Source organism: Orycteropus afer, unplaced genomic scaffold, assembly GCF_000298275.1.
Source record: "Orycteropus afer afer isolate SDZICR_OR568_19922 unplaced genomic scaffold, OryAfe1.0 scaffold00153, whole genome shotgun sequence".
Taxonomy (NCBI): Eukaryota; Metazoa; Chordata; class Mammalia; order Tubulidentata; family Orycteropodidae; genus Orycteropus; species Orycteropus afer.
In genome coordinates this window covers 5,487,978-5,508,332 of record NW_006921740.1, presented here as the reverse complement: position 1 = coordinate 5,508,332, position 20,355 = coordinate 5,487,978, and the positions used below count along the sequence as shown (strand labels likewise).

The 20,355-nt window shown below is 36.7% G+C and overlaps 1 protein-coding gene across 1 annotated transcript in view; it reads right to left on the bottom strand.

Moving 5' to 3' along the window:
- SRP72 (signal recognition particle 72) overlaps positions 1-20,355 on the bottom strand; it is a 34,714-nt gene that overhangs the window by 3,494 nt on the left and 10,865 nt on the right. Inside the window, exons 6-17 of the mRNA XM_007946220.2 lie at positions 19,753-19,784; positions 17,960-18,084; positions 17,176-17,233; positions 11,492-11,623; positions 10,475-10,603; positions 9,414-9,486; positions 7,621-7,685; positions 5,359-5,454; positions 4,035-4,138; positions 3,820-3,897; positions 3,279-3,416; positions 590-627 (exon numbers count right to left, since the gene is read on the bottom strand). Of these exons, the coding sequence (XP_007944411.1) occupies positions 590-627; positions 3,279-3,416; positions 3,820-3,897; positions 4,035-4,138; positions 5,359-5,454; positions 7,621-7,685; positions 9,414-9,486; positions 10,475-10,603; positions 11,492-11,623; positions 17,176-17,233; positions 17,960-18,084; positions 19,753-19,784 (1,068 nt within the window). The remainder of the gene's footprint in view (positions 1-589; positions 628-3,278; positions 3,417-3,819; positions 3,898-4,034; positions 4,139-5,358; positions 5,455-7,620; positions 7,686-9,413; positions 9,487-10,474; positions 10,604-11,491; positions 11,624-17,175; positions 17,234-17,959; positions 18,085-19,752; positions 19,785-20,355) is intronic.

Here is a 20,355-nt window from a genome sequence, read left to right as displayed (position 1 = left end):
CTGGCTACCACTGTCAAACACTCAGGGGGGATCTATGTGGGAGATCCTGGATAGAGTGAGAGAACAATGTGGAACAAAACTCAAAATCTTAAAAAAAAAAAAAAAAAAGGGACCAGATTTGCTGGTCAGATAGAGCCTGGTAGAACCCCTGAGACTATGGCCCCTCACTGCCTTCAGGTCTGGAATTGAATCCACTCCTGTGGCTGCCAGCCAAACAAAGACAGGCATATGAGCTGAACATTTACATTAGGTATATACATTCCTTGGAGAGATCAGTCGTGGGAGAATAAAAGGGCTGTGTATGCACAGGGAGACAGCACGGGGGGGAGGAGTGCATGGGAGGGAAGAACACAGAGAACAGGTAGCTATGGGGAGGAAGTGCGAGGGAAGCTGTTGCATTGTGGGAGATTACAGTCAATATAATGAGACAAAGTGTATGTAAACTCCTGTATAGAAAATGAATTTGTTCTGTAAACTTTCACCCAAATCACATTTAAAAAAAAAAAAAGATCTCTCTCTATAGGGCCAAACTCAAGCTTTTATTATGTAGAAAAGAATCTAAAAATTAAAAGGAAAAAAAAAACCTTACCCTTCTTTTTCTTCTTCTTCTTTTTCAAATCTCCTTGGCTATAAAGAGAAGAAAAATCATTACCATTATCATAACAAAATATTAAAAGAGGATTAAGTATATGCAAAGGGTGAGCAGGGTACTTATCACAGACATTTCAGACTTAGTGCCTGCTCACCAAAAACTAATTAACGAGTTGGCTATTAATTGAGGTTAAATCCATTCAAGCTTCAGGTACTATTGTTTGTGAAAGGTAGTTTTAAAAGAAAAGTGACAACTATTTACAGAAAAAGACAATATTTACATTGTAAATAATCTAGGTGACATACATACAAGTCTTTGTTGATAGGTAAGAATTTTGCACATGGAAGAAAATCTTTAACACTGTGACAAATTATCCTTTGTTTGGCAAGACCTTAGAGAATAGATAAACTCTTTTCCAGAAGAACACCTGTGGGTATAGTACACATAAATATGTCTGTCTAAGACCATACCACCCTGAACACGCCCGATCTCGTCTGATCTCGGAAGCTAAGCAGGGTTGGGCCTGGTTAGTATTTGGATGGGAGACATAAATGTCTCTGGAAGCATACACAAGACAAGCAACAGGCAGCTGGGTATAGTGGTACAAAACTTTTTATTCTGCACTCTTATTATTCTGAACCTCATGAATTTATTAAATTTTTAAAACAAGAAAACCTTATTGTTAAGTAAGGAGCTCTGGTGGCATAGTGCCTAAGGCATTTGACTGCTAACCAGAAGGCTGGTGGTTCAAACCCACCAGCCAATCCTTGGAAGGAAGACTGGGCAATCTACTTCTACAGTGATACTGCCTGAAACCCAAGAAGGGGTCGCTATGAGTCAGATCTGACTTGATAGCAGTGAGTTTGGTTTTTTTGGTTTTTATTAAGTCTACTTACAAAGGAAAAGAAGTGACAGAAAAGGATATATACAGAAATCAAGAAAACACTTCAAAACAACTCCTAATAGCTACAGTGAGAATCTATTAACAGTGAAAAGAGGAAGATATGAAAGTTCTTTCAGGGCACCTTAAGAATGAAAGATGTAATTTACAGTGTCTCATCTCTCACCCAGACTATGCAAATCTTTCAAATTTATCTCCTCACAAATCATACTGCACTGCTATACATGCAATTTCTCAAAGGTTCTCTATCATTTCTTACTTTTATGCCTTTGCTTACATTTTGGTACCTCATTCTCATCTTCCTTAGGTTCACACAAATACCTCCTCCATGAAGTCTTTCCTTCTTCCACTGTCCCCAGGAAACACTGACTGTTCCCTCTGGTGTGCCCCTCTGTCCCCTGAGCAATCATACAACATGTACAACACTTACTGCAATGTCTATTTAAGTATCTGTTTCTCTGTTAAATGTGAATGTAAATCTCTTTGGGGCAAGGACCATGATTTGTGGAGTTTTTTTGGGGGGAGGGAGGGTCATCAACTAACATAAATCTAGCCCATACTATTTATTCAAACAAAACAAAACCTTTGCAGCCAAGGAGTAGTATAAAATAAAGAGCATTAATAAAAATGTCTAATGAAAACACTGTATTCAAAAAGCTTAAAAGTCAGTGTGCTTCTTAATGATCGTCTAAGCAAACAGAAGATTAAATGAAGGAATTAAAAAAGAACTGTGTGTTATAACTAATTGTCCAACTCTATTTTGAAATTAAAAAAAAATACTGAAAACCCATTAAGTGGACTACAAAAATCTGCATTATTTGAAAACTCATTTAAGTTCTAAGCTTGAATTCATTTTCTTTTGGGGTTTCTGAGAAGGTCTGAAACTGGAATATGATGACATGAAATTTGGAACAATGTACATGTTTGAGACTCTATCTAACTCCTTAATAACATTTTAAAAATCTATTATGAGGATGATAATGTTTATCAAACAGAGTTTATGTCAGTCATATACTATTGCTGATACTTTTTACGTTAGAAAAAAATTTACATTTCAAAAGAGGAGATACTAGCAAAAAATTCTGAAAGCCAAAAAACTGGGAATGCATCATCACTTCCATGCTCTATTCATCTAATAACAGGATCTTATGTTATACTGCAGGCCTCTGATTCTGTGTTTTTGAGATGACAAGGTGAAAGAATCAGAGAATTAGAACTTGACTTCTTAAAAGTTAATGAACCTGGCTAACTTTTCCTCCAAAGCAGCAAAATAAACCATCTCAATGTTGGTTCAGAAATAGCAGAGGTACATCAATCACTTACAGGTAAATAAAGTAGGGTACATCCAGCATATGGAACATTATGCATAAGGAAAATGAAATATGGCTATCTTTAAGTAACACAGAAAGGCCTCCAAGACTTACTAGGTGAAAGAAAGCAAGTTGGAAACAGAAGTACAAGATAATCCCACTTATGTAAAAACAAACAAATTTGCTAATTATACCAATATAAGGAAAATGATTCTAAACAGTCTCTGTATATACACACAAAGAAAAAGATCTGACAGTATACATACTACATACCAGAAGCTGATTCTGGGTAGGCTGAGGGGGAACTATGCTGGACAGAGCAAAAGAGAAGGGGAAAAAAAACTAAAAGAACTTCAACTGGATTCATATAGAATTTCTATAAGAATGTTATATTTTACTCATTATATAATTTCAAATAAATTTTTAAAAATATTTTTTTTGATCTCTGTATTAGTGTGCATTGCAATAGGATTACCCTTGTTCCTTTGGTTGATTATCACCAGCAACTTTTCCGCCCTTCTTCCGTATGTACGTAGCACCAGGAGAATTTTCAAGAGCCTCAACATCTACTTTCAGAGACATACTATCCGACGAAGGCAAGTGTTTACTAAGACTGGGATAGAACAGGAGTTTAGGAATACAACATACATTACGTCTGCCAATTTACCTATACCAACAGAAAAGACAACGTTTTTTGATGCTCTTTATCAAAAGCGAAAAAAAAAAAATTTCTTTAATCTTCTACAGAGTAACAAACCAAGAGGTTGTAATGCCAATTACATATCACACATTCTTAAAGGAGAACTTGAAAAAGGAGTCATATGCTAATCATTTATTCCTTAACTCAGTGATGTACTTCAAGATGGCAGCTTAATAAAAACTCCATTCCAAAACAGTTATCAAGCTCATAAAGCACAGGCTTACTCACAGGGAAGGTCTGACTTGTGGCTGCTGAGCACCCACCCTCCCCGTTTGCTGCAGCAACACCTGTGATCCAGGTTCAACCAAAAGGATACACTTTTGCTTTCTCCGGATCTACAAGTGAGTAAGCAGAAATGAGCTGTGCCAGGGTATGGATATCCTTTGGATTCTGTCTGAAAGAAGAAATAAGAAAGTTACTAAAGAGTTCAATAAAACTGGAGAAAGCCAAACATTAAAAGTATAATCACTTCCACATATTAAATAACAGCAATGACATCAGACTTCTATGCTTCCACCTTTCAGAGCTTACTTCCACAGCTGTTCTAGATCACTAATTGCCTCCTTCTTCCGCCCATATTTGAGTTTGAAGTTTGCAGCTTCTCTTATCAAGGACAAATGAGCAGAAGATTTGGGCTACAGGTTTAAAAAAAGAAGGGGGGAAGAAAAGATTTTAGGCTAAATATTTATCAAGTCAATAAATTTATATTCATTAGACTTTTTAAATGGACCTATCCATTAAATTCCTGATCTTAAATTTTACTGAATGCCTGCAATAACAACAGCAAAATTATAAACAGGGAGGGAGCAGTTAGACAAATTAATACAAGTGATCACCAATTTATGAATTTGGAACACAACTCATCTGTATTCAGGTTATCTACAACTAGAATCCCCCATAATCACAAGTTTTCAAACACTAATTTAACATAGCACCTCCCAGAACACTGATGTCCCTCCGATGTCAACAGTGCTAACCGTACAAATGCCATAAGTGTATATGTATGCGTGTCCGTAAGTTAGCTACTCCCTACACTGAGACTCACACTGGGAAAAATGAAGACGTTCCTATTAGATGTAGACACAACATGTAATTTTCCCATGTATTACTGTTCTATAATTACACATTACTGTACCAATTACTGAGCCCAATTATATCCATGGGCTCTTCAGCCACCTAAGTTGAATTCTCTTGTATACAATCATGCCCTAATACCGTTCTTATTTCTTAAGAATATATACACACAGGAAAAAGCTTCAAAACTCCACTGAGCTATTTTTCTCCTCATGTTGCAGCCACTACTTATTTCCTCTTGTTGTTAGGTGCCATCGAGTAGTCTCCGACTCATAGTGACCCTATGCATGGTAGAACAAAACACTGCCTGGTCCCACGCCAGCTCCATATCCCTTCCTATACTTGAGCCCATCACTGCAGCCACTATGTCAATCCATCTTGTTGAGGGTCTTCCCCTCTTTCATCAACCCTCCACCATACCAAACATAACATTTCCAGTAACTTTATTTATTAAGAAGGAGCCCTGGTGGTACAATTCTTAAGCATTCAGCTGTTAACTGAAAGGTCAGTGGTTCGAACTCGCTAATGACTCCATGGGAGAAAAGATCTGATGACCTGCTTGTATAAAGATTATAACCTAGGAAACCCTATGGGGCAGTTCTACTGTCTTTATAGGGTCACTATAAGTCAGAATCAACTCAACAGCACACCAACTTTAAAAGATGGATTTGACAATTTAATAGCACTCCATTTTCTTGATAGTGTTACTTATATTTTGAGTCCACTACTGTAGTTTTTACTTTTATGTAAAAATATCCTAACATATTATTACTCTACCTACCTGATGATTTTGATACCACTGGATAGCTTGTGTGAAGACTTCAATTGCACTGTCAATATCTTCCTCATGGCTGTACATGGTCACTAATGCAGACACCTACCCAGCGAAATGAATGAACAACGAATGAAAAAAATTCCCATTCAATCCTAGAATAAACTTTTTTTTTTTCCCCCAAACTTTTTTTTTTTTTATTAGGATTTGGGTGAAGATTTACAGAGTAAATTCACTTTTCATACAGCAGTTCACATATACTTTGTCTCATGTCATTGACCAAAATTTACAATGCAGCAGCTCCCCTCCCACTTCCTCCCCATAGTTACCTCCTCCCAGTGTCCATCCCTTCATACTCTTCGAGAGGCCCATTGTATGCCAACCCTGTATATGATCTTGGATACACTCTCCATTTAGACATACATAATTGTTTAGCTTGTTCACCCATCTATCCGTCCCTATACCCATGTTTGCTTTCATTGACAACTCAGTATTGTATTTACAAAGGGGTTCATATTTGTTTAGAATAAACTTTTGAAAAATGAAAAACACTTGACTCTCTGCCAGTTCCTAATTCATCACAAAAGTACTATCTTTAAGGAGCATAACTTTATTCCAAAAAACACCATGAATAACTGAACAGTGTTTTGTAAATACAGAGCAGTTATCTGTAACATATAACTTTCTAGGGTATTACTACTCAAAGTGTAGTAGTAATACCTTTCTAGGGTATTACTACTCAAAGACATGCCAATGTCTGTCCATAAATGGTTTGCTATTAGTCCTCAACAAGTCAAGTTTAGAGTTGAGGATAAATGCTTAGAAACTTTTATACAATAAGACATTGTTAGACATTCAAGTGTGTGATCACTGAGGTATAGACTAGTGTGGTTGAACTCATACGGTGAGATGCATACTGCATGAGTTTAAAATAGAGTCAGAAACAAAGCTTGCCCAGTATGTCTGAGGGATAGCAAGGAGGCCCACGTGGCTGGATTGTAGTGAGAAGAGGAAGAACAGCAGGAGTGGGGCAAGAAAGGAAACAAGAGACTGGATCTTTGAGAAGGTCAATAAAAGGGATAAACCTCTAGTTAGAGTAATCAGGAAAAGAGAAGACAAATAATTGGTATAAAGAATAAGATAGATTCTATAGATAGTAAAAGGATAATTAGGGAATATTATTAATAACTCCATGCCAATAAATTCTGTAACCTAGATGAAATGGATAAACCTCTTGAAAGATTTCAGCTACATGTTGGCTGAAAACAAAATGTTTTTAATATCTAATTACCTGGTCTTCTGTTATTTGATATGATTCTAACATGTAATTATTATAGCCCAGTCCTTAAAACATGATTCTTTTAAAAGGAAAGCACTAGCATATTATTATTACACATTTACTGAATGCCAATTACAACAAGCTGTGCTAGAGGATACAAACATGAATAAAACAGTCCCAAAAGATCGTATCACGTATCACCACTACAGAATTAGTCTCTACTGAGAAACAGATGCCTTCACAGCTGTACTAGTGATCTAAATCAATGGTGCTTGAGTAATCAGTAGAGAACTAAAAAACAAAACTTATTGGTCCCTATTACTAAATTCATTTTAACTCAAAGAAATCACACTGAAGGTGTGATATAACAATTTAGGCTAAGAAATTCCCTGTACACATCTTAGGTTATGTAAGGTTGGCTTTTAGTTAATAAGGCAAGTCCTGGCACATCTGAGGGAGCACTGGTGGTATAGTGCCTAAGGCACTTGACTTCTAACCAGAAGGCTGGCAGTTCAAACCCACCAACCACTCCTCGGAAGGACGATTGGGCAACCTACTTCTGTAGAGATACTGCCTCAGAAACCCAAGGAGGGATCGCTTATGAGTTGGATCTGACTCAATAGCAGTACGTTTGGTTTTTTTGGTTTGGCACATTTCAATAAATAATAAATCAGTGCAAAACATAAAATTAATTAAACTTATGCTACATTGTAATTGCTATTATTTTAACTACTATTCCTACATTACATAAACATCTAAAGAAATGAGTTGTTATGTGCCGTCGAGTTGGCCTCGAGTCATAGCAGCTCCTCCTTGGGATGCCGAGGCAGTATCATTACGGAAGTAGATTGCCCAACCTTCCTCCTGAGGAGTGGCTGGTGGATTTGAACCACAAAGAAATAAGTAGAAATTTTTAAAAAAACACCAAAATACCAATGGACTATCAATTCCATTATTTCTTAAGGCTTATAAAGTTTTAGTTACAAACTTACCATGCCTGGTTTATGCTTTAACTCCTCTATGCTTCTCAGTATTAGACATGCTTTGGAAATATTACCTTAAGAAATTAAAAACAAATTCAGCATCACACTGTAGAATGTGTATTATGAAAAAAATACAAGGAATTCTATTTCTTCTTACTACTTAAGAAAGCAAAGATACATGTCATTTTATAACATCTCTAATATACAAGATTTCCCGTTTACTTATTTTACAGGTACGGAAATTGAATTCCAAAGAAATAATATGCTTTGCTCGATTTAAGCTCACAAATGGAAAAATTACTACCAGAGCAAATCTTAACTCCCAGCCTGTTGAGTTCTATTTCTCCTTTTTCAAACTGTAACTTGAAGGTGGGGGTCTCTCTCTTGGAATATGTCACGGCAGACACTAGTACAATGAAAAATTTCCTATGAGGTTAAAATTCTGATTTTCTTCTCATTGTGAACCTCAGATACTTAACAAAACTACAAAAGTCTCTAGAAAATGAAAACAAAAACAGGCTCTTTTCTAATATTTCAGGACAATACATAATCCTTTCAAAAATAAACTGAAAAACAGAGGAGGAAAGGAGAGGGAGGGCAAGGAAAAGAAGGGTGAGGAGAAAGAAGACAAGACAAAGAAGGGAAGGTGTGAAAATGGAGTATCAGGGAACCTAGCAGTGTTTCTCAACCAACCTTGTTTACAGTAGCACTTCATTAAGGAGTCTATAAACTTTTTTCCTAATTGTCAAACTCCCCCATTGAAATCTGAGTATCAAATATATACTGCATTCTATTTATATACTGTGGCTCTGTAGAGACATGCCATTGCACTATTTTTTTTTCAATCCCGTTTACCCCCAGAAGACAATTATTGGCTCATTGAGAAAACATGATGTTCATCAAGGCTGCTTAACAGAACTTTCTGTGATGATGGAAATGCCCTATCTCGCCCTATTCAACACCACAGTCACCAGTCACATGCGGTTACTGGGCAAGCTTCTGAAATGGGGCTAGTGTAACTGAAGAAGTGAATTGCAAATTTACTTTTAATTAACTTAAAATAGCTACATATGGCTAGTAGCTACCATACTGAACAACACAGCTCTAAGTAACTCAATGTCAGTTCTCATTAAAATCCCTAGTCTTTTCCACTCAAAGATACAGGTAGCAAGTATAAATGAGGATTAAGGGGCTTAGAAATTCTGAAAACTGAGATGCAAAGTAAGAAGCACTGATGGTGCAGTAGTAGTTAAAGCATTTGGCTGCTAACCAAAAGGTTCGTGGTCTGAACCCACCAGTCACTCCATGGGAGACAGATCAGGCAGTCTGCTTCTCTAAAGATTTACAGCCTTGGAAATCCACTGGGGCACTTCTACTCTGTCCTATAAAGGTGCTATGAGTTGGAATCAACTCAATGGCAGCTGGGGGTGGGGTGGGGATGCAAAGTAAACCCTTATTGCACACAAAGTAACAGATATTAGCATTTCTATACATGACATACACGGGGTATCTGACTATGTACTGCCTTTTGGAACAGAGGATACCTTTGCCTCTACAAGCTTTCAAGGTATAAACTGAGAGTCATTCTAACAATTTAGGAATAGTCTAAAAAAAGGCCAACTCACTCACTACTAAATCTGTTGGAGATCAGAGTCTAGCTTAATGTTTAACAGACCAGTAATAATGCTTCACCAGTACATAAAAATTGAAATATGACATTGTCCACAACTACTTCAGAATCATTACACCATATGTTTCAATTACAGTGACATTTTAATCATGATGAAAATCATCAGTAATACCTTGGGAAATTTTCAGTTGTGCCATGGTCAGTTTGATTTCAGCTGCATTTTCTGGATGCTGATCTGAAAATTCCTAAGTTTTTTAGTTGAAGGAAAAAAGACATTTAATTTATACAACTCTATATACATTATAATCACTGATCTCAGCCATCTAAAATTTTAAATGTAGCATTAAAAGATTAAACTTCTGGTTTTAGATCAAAATTTTAACAAAAACGTTATTTAGTACCTACCATGTTTTAAGTCTGCTCTGAAGATTAGTGAATAATCTCAAGTTACCTAGACTTCACTAGTAAGGAAATACTAATTAAGATAATTACACAGAGTTTTTCTTTTTTTTTAAAGGAAGATCCTCAAATAAATGATGTCTTCTCAATTGATGGTCCTTGCTAGGTAATTTTGCCCCTCAGGATGGTCCTAATTTTATCTTGTCCAACCTTCCAGCATAGTCTACCCTCAAGAAAATCAGACATGTAATCTAATTGCCCATCTCTGTTGTCAGTATCTCCCTAATTGTCTGGTGACTCGGAGCATACTTTACTGGTTATCATTGCTGAAAAAGGCATAATCATGCTCTGCCATGACAAGCCTAACACAAACTTCTAACTCATCTGAAATGACTTCCAAATGAACAGCATTTTTAGGTTTTGTGCAAAATATTTATATAATGCAAATTTACATAAAACAACAAAGCTATAATACAGGAATTAACTAAACCAAAGTGGCACTATGGAATGTGCCAATGGTACAATACATATCAATCTTCACATCGAAAGCTTGTAGATTATTATTGTTGTTGTTGTTGTTGTTATGTGCCATCGAGTCAGACCTGACTCATAGCAACCCCTCCTTGGGTTTCCAAGGCAGTATCACTACGGAAGTAGATGCCCCATCTTCCTTCCGAGGAGTGGCTGATGGGTTTGAACCGCCAGCCTTCTGGTTAGCAGTCAGTGCCTTAGCCACTATACTACCAGAGCTCCTGTAGATTATTATAGTATAATAAAAATGAAATATGATTGCAACTGCCTAACACCTTAATAAAATTCAAGTAATTTCTTTACCTGAAGTAATTCTATTGCTTTCATGTGCTGCTTTTCACGGCAAAGCTGGGCAGCCTGGATTAACACAGGCAGGAGATGCTCAGGACTCTGGGACTGTAAACTGGAGGATATTTTGCGGCATTGTTCTGCCTAAAAGACATTGGTTTTTACCCATGAAAAATAACAAAATAAGCTAGTTAATTAAACACTAAATGACCCAAAAGGAAAGAAGGATGAGGGCAGTAAAAAGAGGAAAATCAGTTGGAAAAAAAAAAAAAAGTGAAAAAGTACCTAGGGTTTAAGAGAGGTGGTTTATAGAATCTTACTGGAATTTTTTCCTACTTAAAAAGTTTCCATCTACTGAATTTAAACTATGAATTCTAAAAGCACTTAGTAAAGGACAAGTTTGAAATATTCACTTGAATGCTTTAATTCCAGGATTGTTTATAAAACCAAGCATGCATAAAGAATAAGTATTTGGTTTAAAACAAAATATTTTAACTTATTTTCACTTAAACACATTGGTGTTTCTTGCTAAAGTTTTTAAGAATAACTTGACTCACTTATATACAACGAAAAATATTACTACCTCTCACTCTCCCACTGAAAATCTCTATCCTAGAAATATATGAAATTAGAATTAATGTGTATCAGAATTAGAATTGCCTTCTGTAACACCCATAACTTGATGTGATTCTGCAAAATGGGTCTTAAATCTATAATCATGACCAGCATCTTTGATAATTCTTATGTTCTTTAAATCCAGAAAGATTAAAAGTAACATAGAAAATCATTTCATTTAAAGTTGTGAATACTGTTTTTTCCTGAAAAGTAATCAGCTCTGAACCCTTACAAAGAATTGGGTAAATTACTTGTCTAATAAAATCTGATCTAGGACATCTGAAGAAGGAACTAACACATACATGTTTAAGACAAAAGAATATAGAGAATATAAGCAGGCTGGCCTAATAAACCTATTACACCCAATATGCCGTATTCTAAAAGGTCTGGCAAAGGAACCAGAGGTCTATTACCTACCTGGTTTGTGTACATAGCAAGCAAAGCTTTGTTAAATTCTATAGCTTGTAGTTGTTTCTTGGAAAGCTTAAATTCTACTCCCTCAGCATTGGTTAATTTCACCTTCTTCTTAGAGTCAAAGACATTTTGGTCCTGACAAAGAAGATAAAAATTCATCCATCATTAATAGTTATCTCAGACTTCAATTTTGTTAACATTTCAAGCTCTCATCATTCTTTCATTTAGTTGTTTTATATAAACATGACAAAAAAGCTTGAGAGAGTATCTACCTGGTTGGGGTATCTAAACTCCTAAGACACATACACGTTTGTGTTAGGTTTATTATTCACAGAAGTAAACAAAACCTCTGTAATTCAAATCTACCAAATGTGTGTGTATCTCTCTCTCAATCTAACCCCGTTTTGACAGTTTCTGTACATTTTACTTTCTACTTATATGTGTGAAAAGATTAAACAAGTGATAGGATAATACCCATACACATACAAGGAAGAGTAGTTAATGTGACTATTATTCAGATCTATGCACCAATTACTAAAGACAAAGACAAAGAAACTGATGATTTTTATCAACTTCTGCAGTCTGAAATTGACCAAACATGCAATCAAGATGCATTAATAATTACTGGTGACAGGAATGCAAAAGTTGGAAACAAACAAGACAGATCAGTAGCTGGGAAACATAGCCTTGGAACCAGAAATGATGCCAGAGATTGCATGATAGAAGTTAGCAAGACTTAACAACTTTTTTCATTGCAAATACCTTCTTTCAACATAAATGGGGATTATACACATGGACCCTGTCAGATGGAATACCCAGAAATCAAACTGAGTACAACTGTGGAAGGAGATGATGGACACGCTCAGTATCATCAGTCAGAACCAGGCCAGGGGGTGATTGTGGAAGAGATCGCAATTGCTCATATGCAAGTTCAAGGTGAACCAGAAAAAAAATTAAAATAAGTCCACGAGAGCCAAAATACAACCTTAAGTACATCCCACCTGAGTTTAGAGATCATCTGAAGAATAGATACACTAAACTCTAAGGATCAAAGACCAGATGAGTTGTGGGATGACATCAAGAACATCACACATGAGAAAGCAAAAGATCATTAAAAAGGTAGGAAAGAAAGAAAAGACTAAAGTGGATGTCAGAAGAGACCATGAAACTTGCTATTCAACAGAGTAGCTAAGATGAATGGACGAAATGATGAAGTAAAAGCTGAACATAAGATTTCAAAGGGTGACTCGAGAAGACAGTGTTTTAATGAAAGGTGCAAAGAACTAGAGTTAGAAAACCAGAAGAGAAGAACATGATCAGAATTTCCTACGCTGAAAAAAAAGAAAAAACCTGAGCCTTGATTTGCAATACTAAAAGATTCTATGGGTAAAATATTAAATGACACAGGAAACATCCAAAGAAAATGGAAGGAATAGAGTCATTGTGCCAAAAAGAAGTGATCGATGTTCAACCGTTTTGGGAAGTAGCATATGATCAAAAACCAATGGTATTAAAGGAAGAAGTCTAAGCAGCACTGAAGGTACTGGCGAAAGGCAAGCCTGCAGGAATTGACAGAATACTAAATCAGATGTTTCAACAAATGGATGCAATGCTGGAAGTGCTCACCTGTCTATTTAAAAAAACTTGGAAGACAGCTCTCTGGACAACCAACTGGAATAGATCCATAGTTTGCCCATTCCAAAGAAAGGTGATCCAACCGAATGCAGAGATTATCAAACAGTATCATTAATGTCACACACAAGTAGAATTTTGTGGAAAATAATTCAAATACAGTTGCAGCAATATATAAGCAGGGAACTGCCAGAAATTCAAGCCAGATTCAGAAGAGGGCATAGGTTGAGGGATATCATTTTTGATGATAGATGGACCTTGGCTAAAAGCAGAGAATACCAAAAAGATGTTTACTTGTGCTTTATTAACTTTGTAAAATTCATTTGATCATGTGCATAACAAATTATGGATAATATTGTGAAGAACGGAAAATCCAGAACACTTAACTGTGCTCATGAGGAACCTGTATACTGACCAAGAGGCAGTCGTTTGAACAGAACAAGGGGATACCGTGTGGTTTAAAACCAAGAAAGATGTTATCAGGGTTGTATCCTTTCACCATACTTAGTCAATCTGTAAGCTAAGCAAATAATCTGAGAAACCAGATAATATGGAAAATACGGCATCAGAATTGGAGGAAAAGTCATTAATAATCCTCAATACGCAGATGATACAAAACTGCTGCTGAAAGCAAAGAGGATCTGAAGCAGTTACTCATTAAAATCAAGACTACAGCCTTCAGTATGAATTACACCTCTACATAAAGAATGCAAAAATCCTCAAAACTGGACCAATATGCAACAACTTGATAAATGGAGAAAAGATTAAAGTTGTCAAGGACATCCTTTTACTTTGATCCAAAATCAAAACCCATTGGAAGCAGCAGTCAAGAAGTCAAAGGACATATTGCATTGGGCAAATCTGCTGCAAAAGACCTCTTTAAAGTGTTAAAATCAGACATCACTTTGAAAGCTAAGGTGTGCCTGACTCAAGCCAAGGTATCACCTTACATGCATATGCATGCAAACACTGCACAATGAATAAGGCAGGCCAAAGGAGAATTTTTAACTTTGAACTATGATGTTCACAAAGAATACTGAACATACCGTGGACTGCAAGAAGAACAAAGAAATCTGTCTTAGATGAAGTATAGCTGGAACGCTTCTTAGAAGCCAGGATGGTGACACTTTATCTTACACTTTGAACATGTTACCAAGAGGGACCACTCCTTGGAGAAAGACCTCATGCTTGGTAAAATATAGGTTCAGCAAAAAATAGGTAGACCCTCAATGAGACAGACTGACACAATGGCTTCAATAATGGGGTCAAGCACAGGAACAGTTGTGAGGATGGAGCAGGATGGGGTAGTGTTTTGTTCTGTTTCATGTACGGTTGCTCTGAGTTGGAACCAGCTTGACACCTAACAACAACACTGTGTTTTTTAAACTACATCTTCTACCAGGTTTAAGACTAAATGTTAGCAAAGAAGAAATTCTAAATAAATTATTTTTCAGAGTGTAAACCTCTAAACTAATGTGAAATTATTTTGATGTACAGTAAGAAACTGGTTTTCCCCAAACAATATACAGGTATATAAGGTGAACAATTATATCTGGTAGCCACACCCTTAGAACAATCAACCATGGGAAATCAGGATTGCAATAAATGTCATGAAACAGAATGTGTATGAACTGTTGTATGGAAAATGAATGTGCCCTGGAAACTTTCACCCAAATCACAATTTAAAAAATAAAATTAAAAAAAAAAAAAAAAAAACACAAAAAACTGGCTTTCATACAAATGAATCCTCAAGAAACCATATTCCTAGTTGATTCTCCTATGTCACTATTTTAACAATTCAATTTATCATGCAGGTCACAAGCAGACTTTCTTAAACTTTGCTATTATGGTACTTTATTATTCAAAAATTTATTTTCAAGACCTTCCATAACTTATCACTCAATTTAATCTGTTTCTTACTAGCCAGCATGTATGTTGTTGTTGTTGTTATGTGCCGTCGAGTCGGCCCTGACTCATAGCGACCCCTCCTTGGGTTTCCGAGGCAGTATCACTACGGAAGTAGGATTGCCCAGCCTTCCTTCCGAGGAGTGGCTGGTGGGTTTGAACCACCAGCCGTCTGGTTAGCAGAGAAGTGTCTTAGCCACTATGCTACCAGAGCTCCCGCCAGCATGTATATACCTTCTAATATGTTTTCTTACTTTCCCCCTACAAGTCATAAATATTTCTTCAATTCCTCATATGTACATTTGCTTATGCTGTTGCTTAACCTTCAAACTGCAATGCTCCTTCAAGGGTCAGCTTAATTTGCAAACCTAGAGATCTGACCTTCACCAAATACTGTAGTTATGATATATATAGACAAAAAAAACTTATGCATGTACAATTTTTATTTAGACTGAAATTGTATATCATGTAATGATCAAGAGCATGTTTCCTTTTTCTTTTGTAGCACTACTATATCCAGCACTATTTGGAACAAATAAATCAGAGTATCTGCTGACTGAAGAAAGCTTAAGATTGAGATATTTAGAATTTCACACACTCTCCTCCCCACCAATGCATATATGTCACATGAAAAGACTGACTGGCATTTCAAATAATTCATAAGCACAGACTTAGATGGCAACATCAATCTTTGGAAATCTAAAAACATTGCCTGCAACATCCCATAATTACTATTCACCCTTAAAACCAAACTCACCGGTCTCAAGTTGAATCTGACTCATAGCGACCCCCTCCCTGGGTTTCCAAGGCGGTTATCTCTACAGAAGTAGATTGCCCAGTCTTCCTTCCAAGGAGTGGCTGGTGGGTTTGAACCGCCAGCTTTCTGGTTAGCAGTCAAATGCCCTAGGCACTAAAGCTCTGGAGGCATGATGGTTAAAATATTTGGCTGCTAATCAAAAGGCCAGCAGTTCAAACCCACCAACTGTTCCACAGGAGAAAGAGAAGGCAGTCTATTTCCATAAAGCTTTACAGCCTTAGAAACCCTATGAGGCAGTTCTACTCTGTCCTATAAAGCTACTGTGAGTCAGAATCAACTCAATGGCAGTGGGGTTTTTTAATGCCCTTACCCCACATCTGAGGAGCCCTGTGCATTTCTGCTCTAGGAGGAGAAGGGTACCAAGGAGTGGAAGAAGCAAGCTTTGAAATCTGAATCTAAGTTCCACCCCTTACCAGCTGTTGTTGTTATGTGCCGTCGGGTCGGACCAACTCATAGCGACCCCTCCTTGGGTTTCCGAGGCAGTATCGGTACGGAAGTAGATTGCCCCATCTTCCTTCCGAGGAGTGGCTGGTGGGTTTGAACCACCAGCCTTCTGCTTAGCAGTCAAGTGCCTTAGGCACTACGCTACCAGAGCTCCTACCTTACCAGCTGTGACCTTATATAAATTACTTAATTCCTTTCAGTCTCAGATTGTATAGCTATTAAGTAGAAGGAAGTACTGCTACCTAAACAGTTTAAGATGAAGACAAAATAAGATGGTACCTAAAAAATGGCACACCCAAAGAACACAAATGCAAATGTTACATACTTTTCATGTTTCCTACTGATATGAATTTCAAATTTCAATATGAAGTCTTTTGCCATCAAAACAATGTTTTAAATGGTGGTTAATTTGATTAGTATAATACTTGCAAATTAATAATACCTGTATACACATTTGTAGCATTTCTCACACACACACACACACACACAAAGAGAGTAGAGAAAGAATGACCCTGCCCATACTTCAAAAATAAACACTGGAAAGGAAAAGTTCGCATTCAGACTCACTAAATAAAAAAGGTATCTAAAATGTACACATATACAAAGCCTAAGAGTTTAAGCAATTTGAACTGTTCTAATGAACAGATTATCCACATATTTATTATAAACTAGGAAAAAGAAAAGATTTTAAAGTTCGGGGTCTGCAACTGCCAAAAGGTTTTATTACTTGAATGTATTTTGCAGGATCATCATTCTTACGAACACTGAATAATAGTTTCCATTGTTATTTTGCTACGACTGGAATTTCATTGTCACAGAAAAAGAACACCTATCCCAGGACAAAGGCAAATGTGCCTTCAGTGTAGGAAAGCCACAGATATTCCCATACCTTGTTAATGGTAATGATGTTATTTGCAATTACAGCTAGCAATCCCACATCTGTTGGCCTGTGAACAACAAGCAACAGTCAAAAAGGTACAAACCTTTGAAGAGAAATCTCACCCCTATAAAGGAACTTGTTTTTTATTATTCTTTGCTCCAAATGAAGAGAGACCAATTACTGCATCATACATGGCCACCTGCAAGTTTTTAAGACTCTACTCACCAAAGCACGATGTAGAAAAATGTTTGTGTGTCGTATGTTATGCCAATTGTGTTTGATGTCCCCCGCGACCATGGCCCTGAACCCACAGGCCCAACAACTCACTCCCTCACAGTGGCTGGCTGTGGTGGTGAAGTTATCATCTTTGCTCCGTATTAGCTCTATTATATATACGGACATTCTTACTGCACACACAAATGTGTATGTAGTAATATATCTGCCAAACTTATATATGGTCATGGGTATATTCCCTCTTGCCTACACTTACCTGATCATTCAGCCTGTCTACCTATGTATCCCCCTGTAGATTAATGTGTTATTACCAATAATGCCATATTGTGTATATGAAAGTGTTTATCTTTGTTGTTTGTACCTCTTGTGTACCACTGTGTGTCATCCTTTTCCTTAGTGTTACTGTCTCATTATATTGCCTGTCTGTTCACCCAAATCAATACCTGTGTCTTACCTATCTAGCAATTTTCCATCTATTCCACTCCCATTGCTAGGAACCAACAAAGCTTCCTTCCACATGCAAGCTTTTCTTTAAAGGATCTTAATTTTAATAACTTACTTTAGTTTTATTATCTGATTGTAAAGTTGCAAAGCCTCCTCTGTACGACCCTGAAGCTGGAGAATATAGGCCATCTGACCATGAATGATGGCCAGTTCTGCTTGTGGGTCTTCCTCAGTCCCATCCTACGGATAAAAAAAAAAAATTCTATTTCTATAAATTCTCCATAATGATCCATATATTTATCAAGTTATCTACACATATAAAAGATATTTAACACTAAAGAAGACATGTAATTTTTAAGAATTTTGCCTTAGAATCAGTTCCTTGAAATTATTTAGGACCTGCCACCCAAACAGAGTAGTTTAAATGAGAATGGCAAAGGACAGATTCTGGAAGAACATGGCAACAAACTCAGGAATATCATTAATTGATTATAATTCTCTGAAAATTCAAGAAAACTTAAAAAAAAAAAAAAAAAAAAAAACAGTCTACAAATTTTTTTAATAATTATATCCTTCCATTTTGGAAAAATAATTTTCTCATAACCACTGCTGTGGAACTGGACCCAACTCATAGAGACCCCTCCTTGGATTTCTGAGGCAGTATCACTATAGAAGTAGATTTACTGACCTTCCTTCTGAGGAGTGGCTGGTGGGTTTGAACCACCAGCCTTCTGGTTAGCAGTCAAATGCCTTAGACACTAGAACTAATTTTATAAATGCTTCACTCTCAATTCTACCAAACTCTAAAGATTAAAAGCTTCTAATTACCACTATACAAAGAATTTCAAAAGCTGGAGCTAATTCTATAATGAAAGCAGCTCTCTTAATCAGCTCTCCAGACTAACCTACATTCTCCATTCTTTCTAAAAAAGGTGACTGATGCCCATAGTCAGTGAATGAACAAATGCCCAAGGCTAGGAGGTGATGTTCTTTCACCAGAATGTACTCCTGCTCTCACCTGTTTAGTGAATGCTAGCCAGAAGTCAAGATGTGTTTGTTTCCAAATTTATTTATACCAGTTGTGTTTGATAAATATCTTAGTAAGTATTAAAATAAGAAAAGAACTATGAGTGTGAAAAGCCTTGTTTCAATAAAACCCACGATGAATACTCAGAAAGACTGATAAAATCAAATTTCTAAAGAAAATTATTGTTTAATTAGGTAGCAGCCAGAAAATGGTAAAAGGTCTAATGAGAAGTTAACATCTGTAAGGGCTTTGTAATGAAACTGCTCATAACTGTATTTAATATAAAGTTCTTCTCTAATGAAAACAAAATCAGAAACTGTACGTTGGATTATGTTTAGCTTATGTAAGAAACATGTATGGAATTTCTAAGAGCAGATCCATACTCAAAGACCACAGCCCTACATTCTAAGACTGGAGAATGAACTTGTATTTATATGAATTGATGGTAAAATTGTTAGATACATACATATTTTCATATTATGATTTCTGAAAATAATAACTCACTGCAGAGTTGATTCCGACTCACAGTGACCCCCACAAGGTTTCCAACACTGTAAATCTTTATGGAAGTAGATTGTCTCATCCTCCTCCTGCAGAGTAGCTGATGGGTTTGAACTGCTGACCTTCTGGTTAGCAACCAAATGCATTATTCTCAACCTAACAGACTTTATCAATTAACTGATCAAGAGGGCTTCTACTGTGATTTCTATTTAGTGAAACATCACTATTCCAAAAAATAAATTAGTACAAGGAACTATTTTATACTTATGTTTAAAGTATAACATTTAAAGTATATTAAAGTATAAAGTTTATATTAAGGTATATATAATAAATTTATATTAAAGCATAAAACTTAGGTTTAACAATAACGTAATACTTACAGAGTCTTCTGATAGTGAACGGCGGCAAAGATCTATGAGAGAAAAATTGTTTTGAAATTAACATTGCTGGTAATTCCCATTTCCTTTCACCACTAACTTCCTGGGCAGACGATTTCAAGAGAATCTTAATGACAAGCAAATCTGAAACTTATTTTTAACATCTGATATACTACAAAAATATTACCAATCCCTGATTATTCTACCTCTCTGGCATTTTTCTTTCATTTATAGTATCTTCTACACTACAAATATTTTTAAAGGGAATTATATATACATCGGGTGTAGCACAGAGTTGCAGGCCGGAAGAGCAGGAGAAAGGGGTAAAACCCAGTCACTAGTGCTCAGACGGCTCCCTTGTTACCCTCCCGAGAGGGACTGGGTCTCCGGGAGCAAGGTAAGCACAGGCGGGCTGGTGCTTACTCACTGACCTGCACTAAACACTTTCCCTTGTTACCCTCCTGAGGGGGACCGGGTCTCCGGGAGCAAGGTAAGCACGGGCGTAGCACAGAGTAGCAGGCTGGAAGAGCAGGAGAAAGGAGTAAAACCCAGTCACTAGTGCTCAGACGGCTCCCTTGTTACCCTCCCGAGAGGGACCGGGTCTCC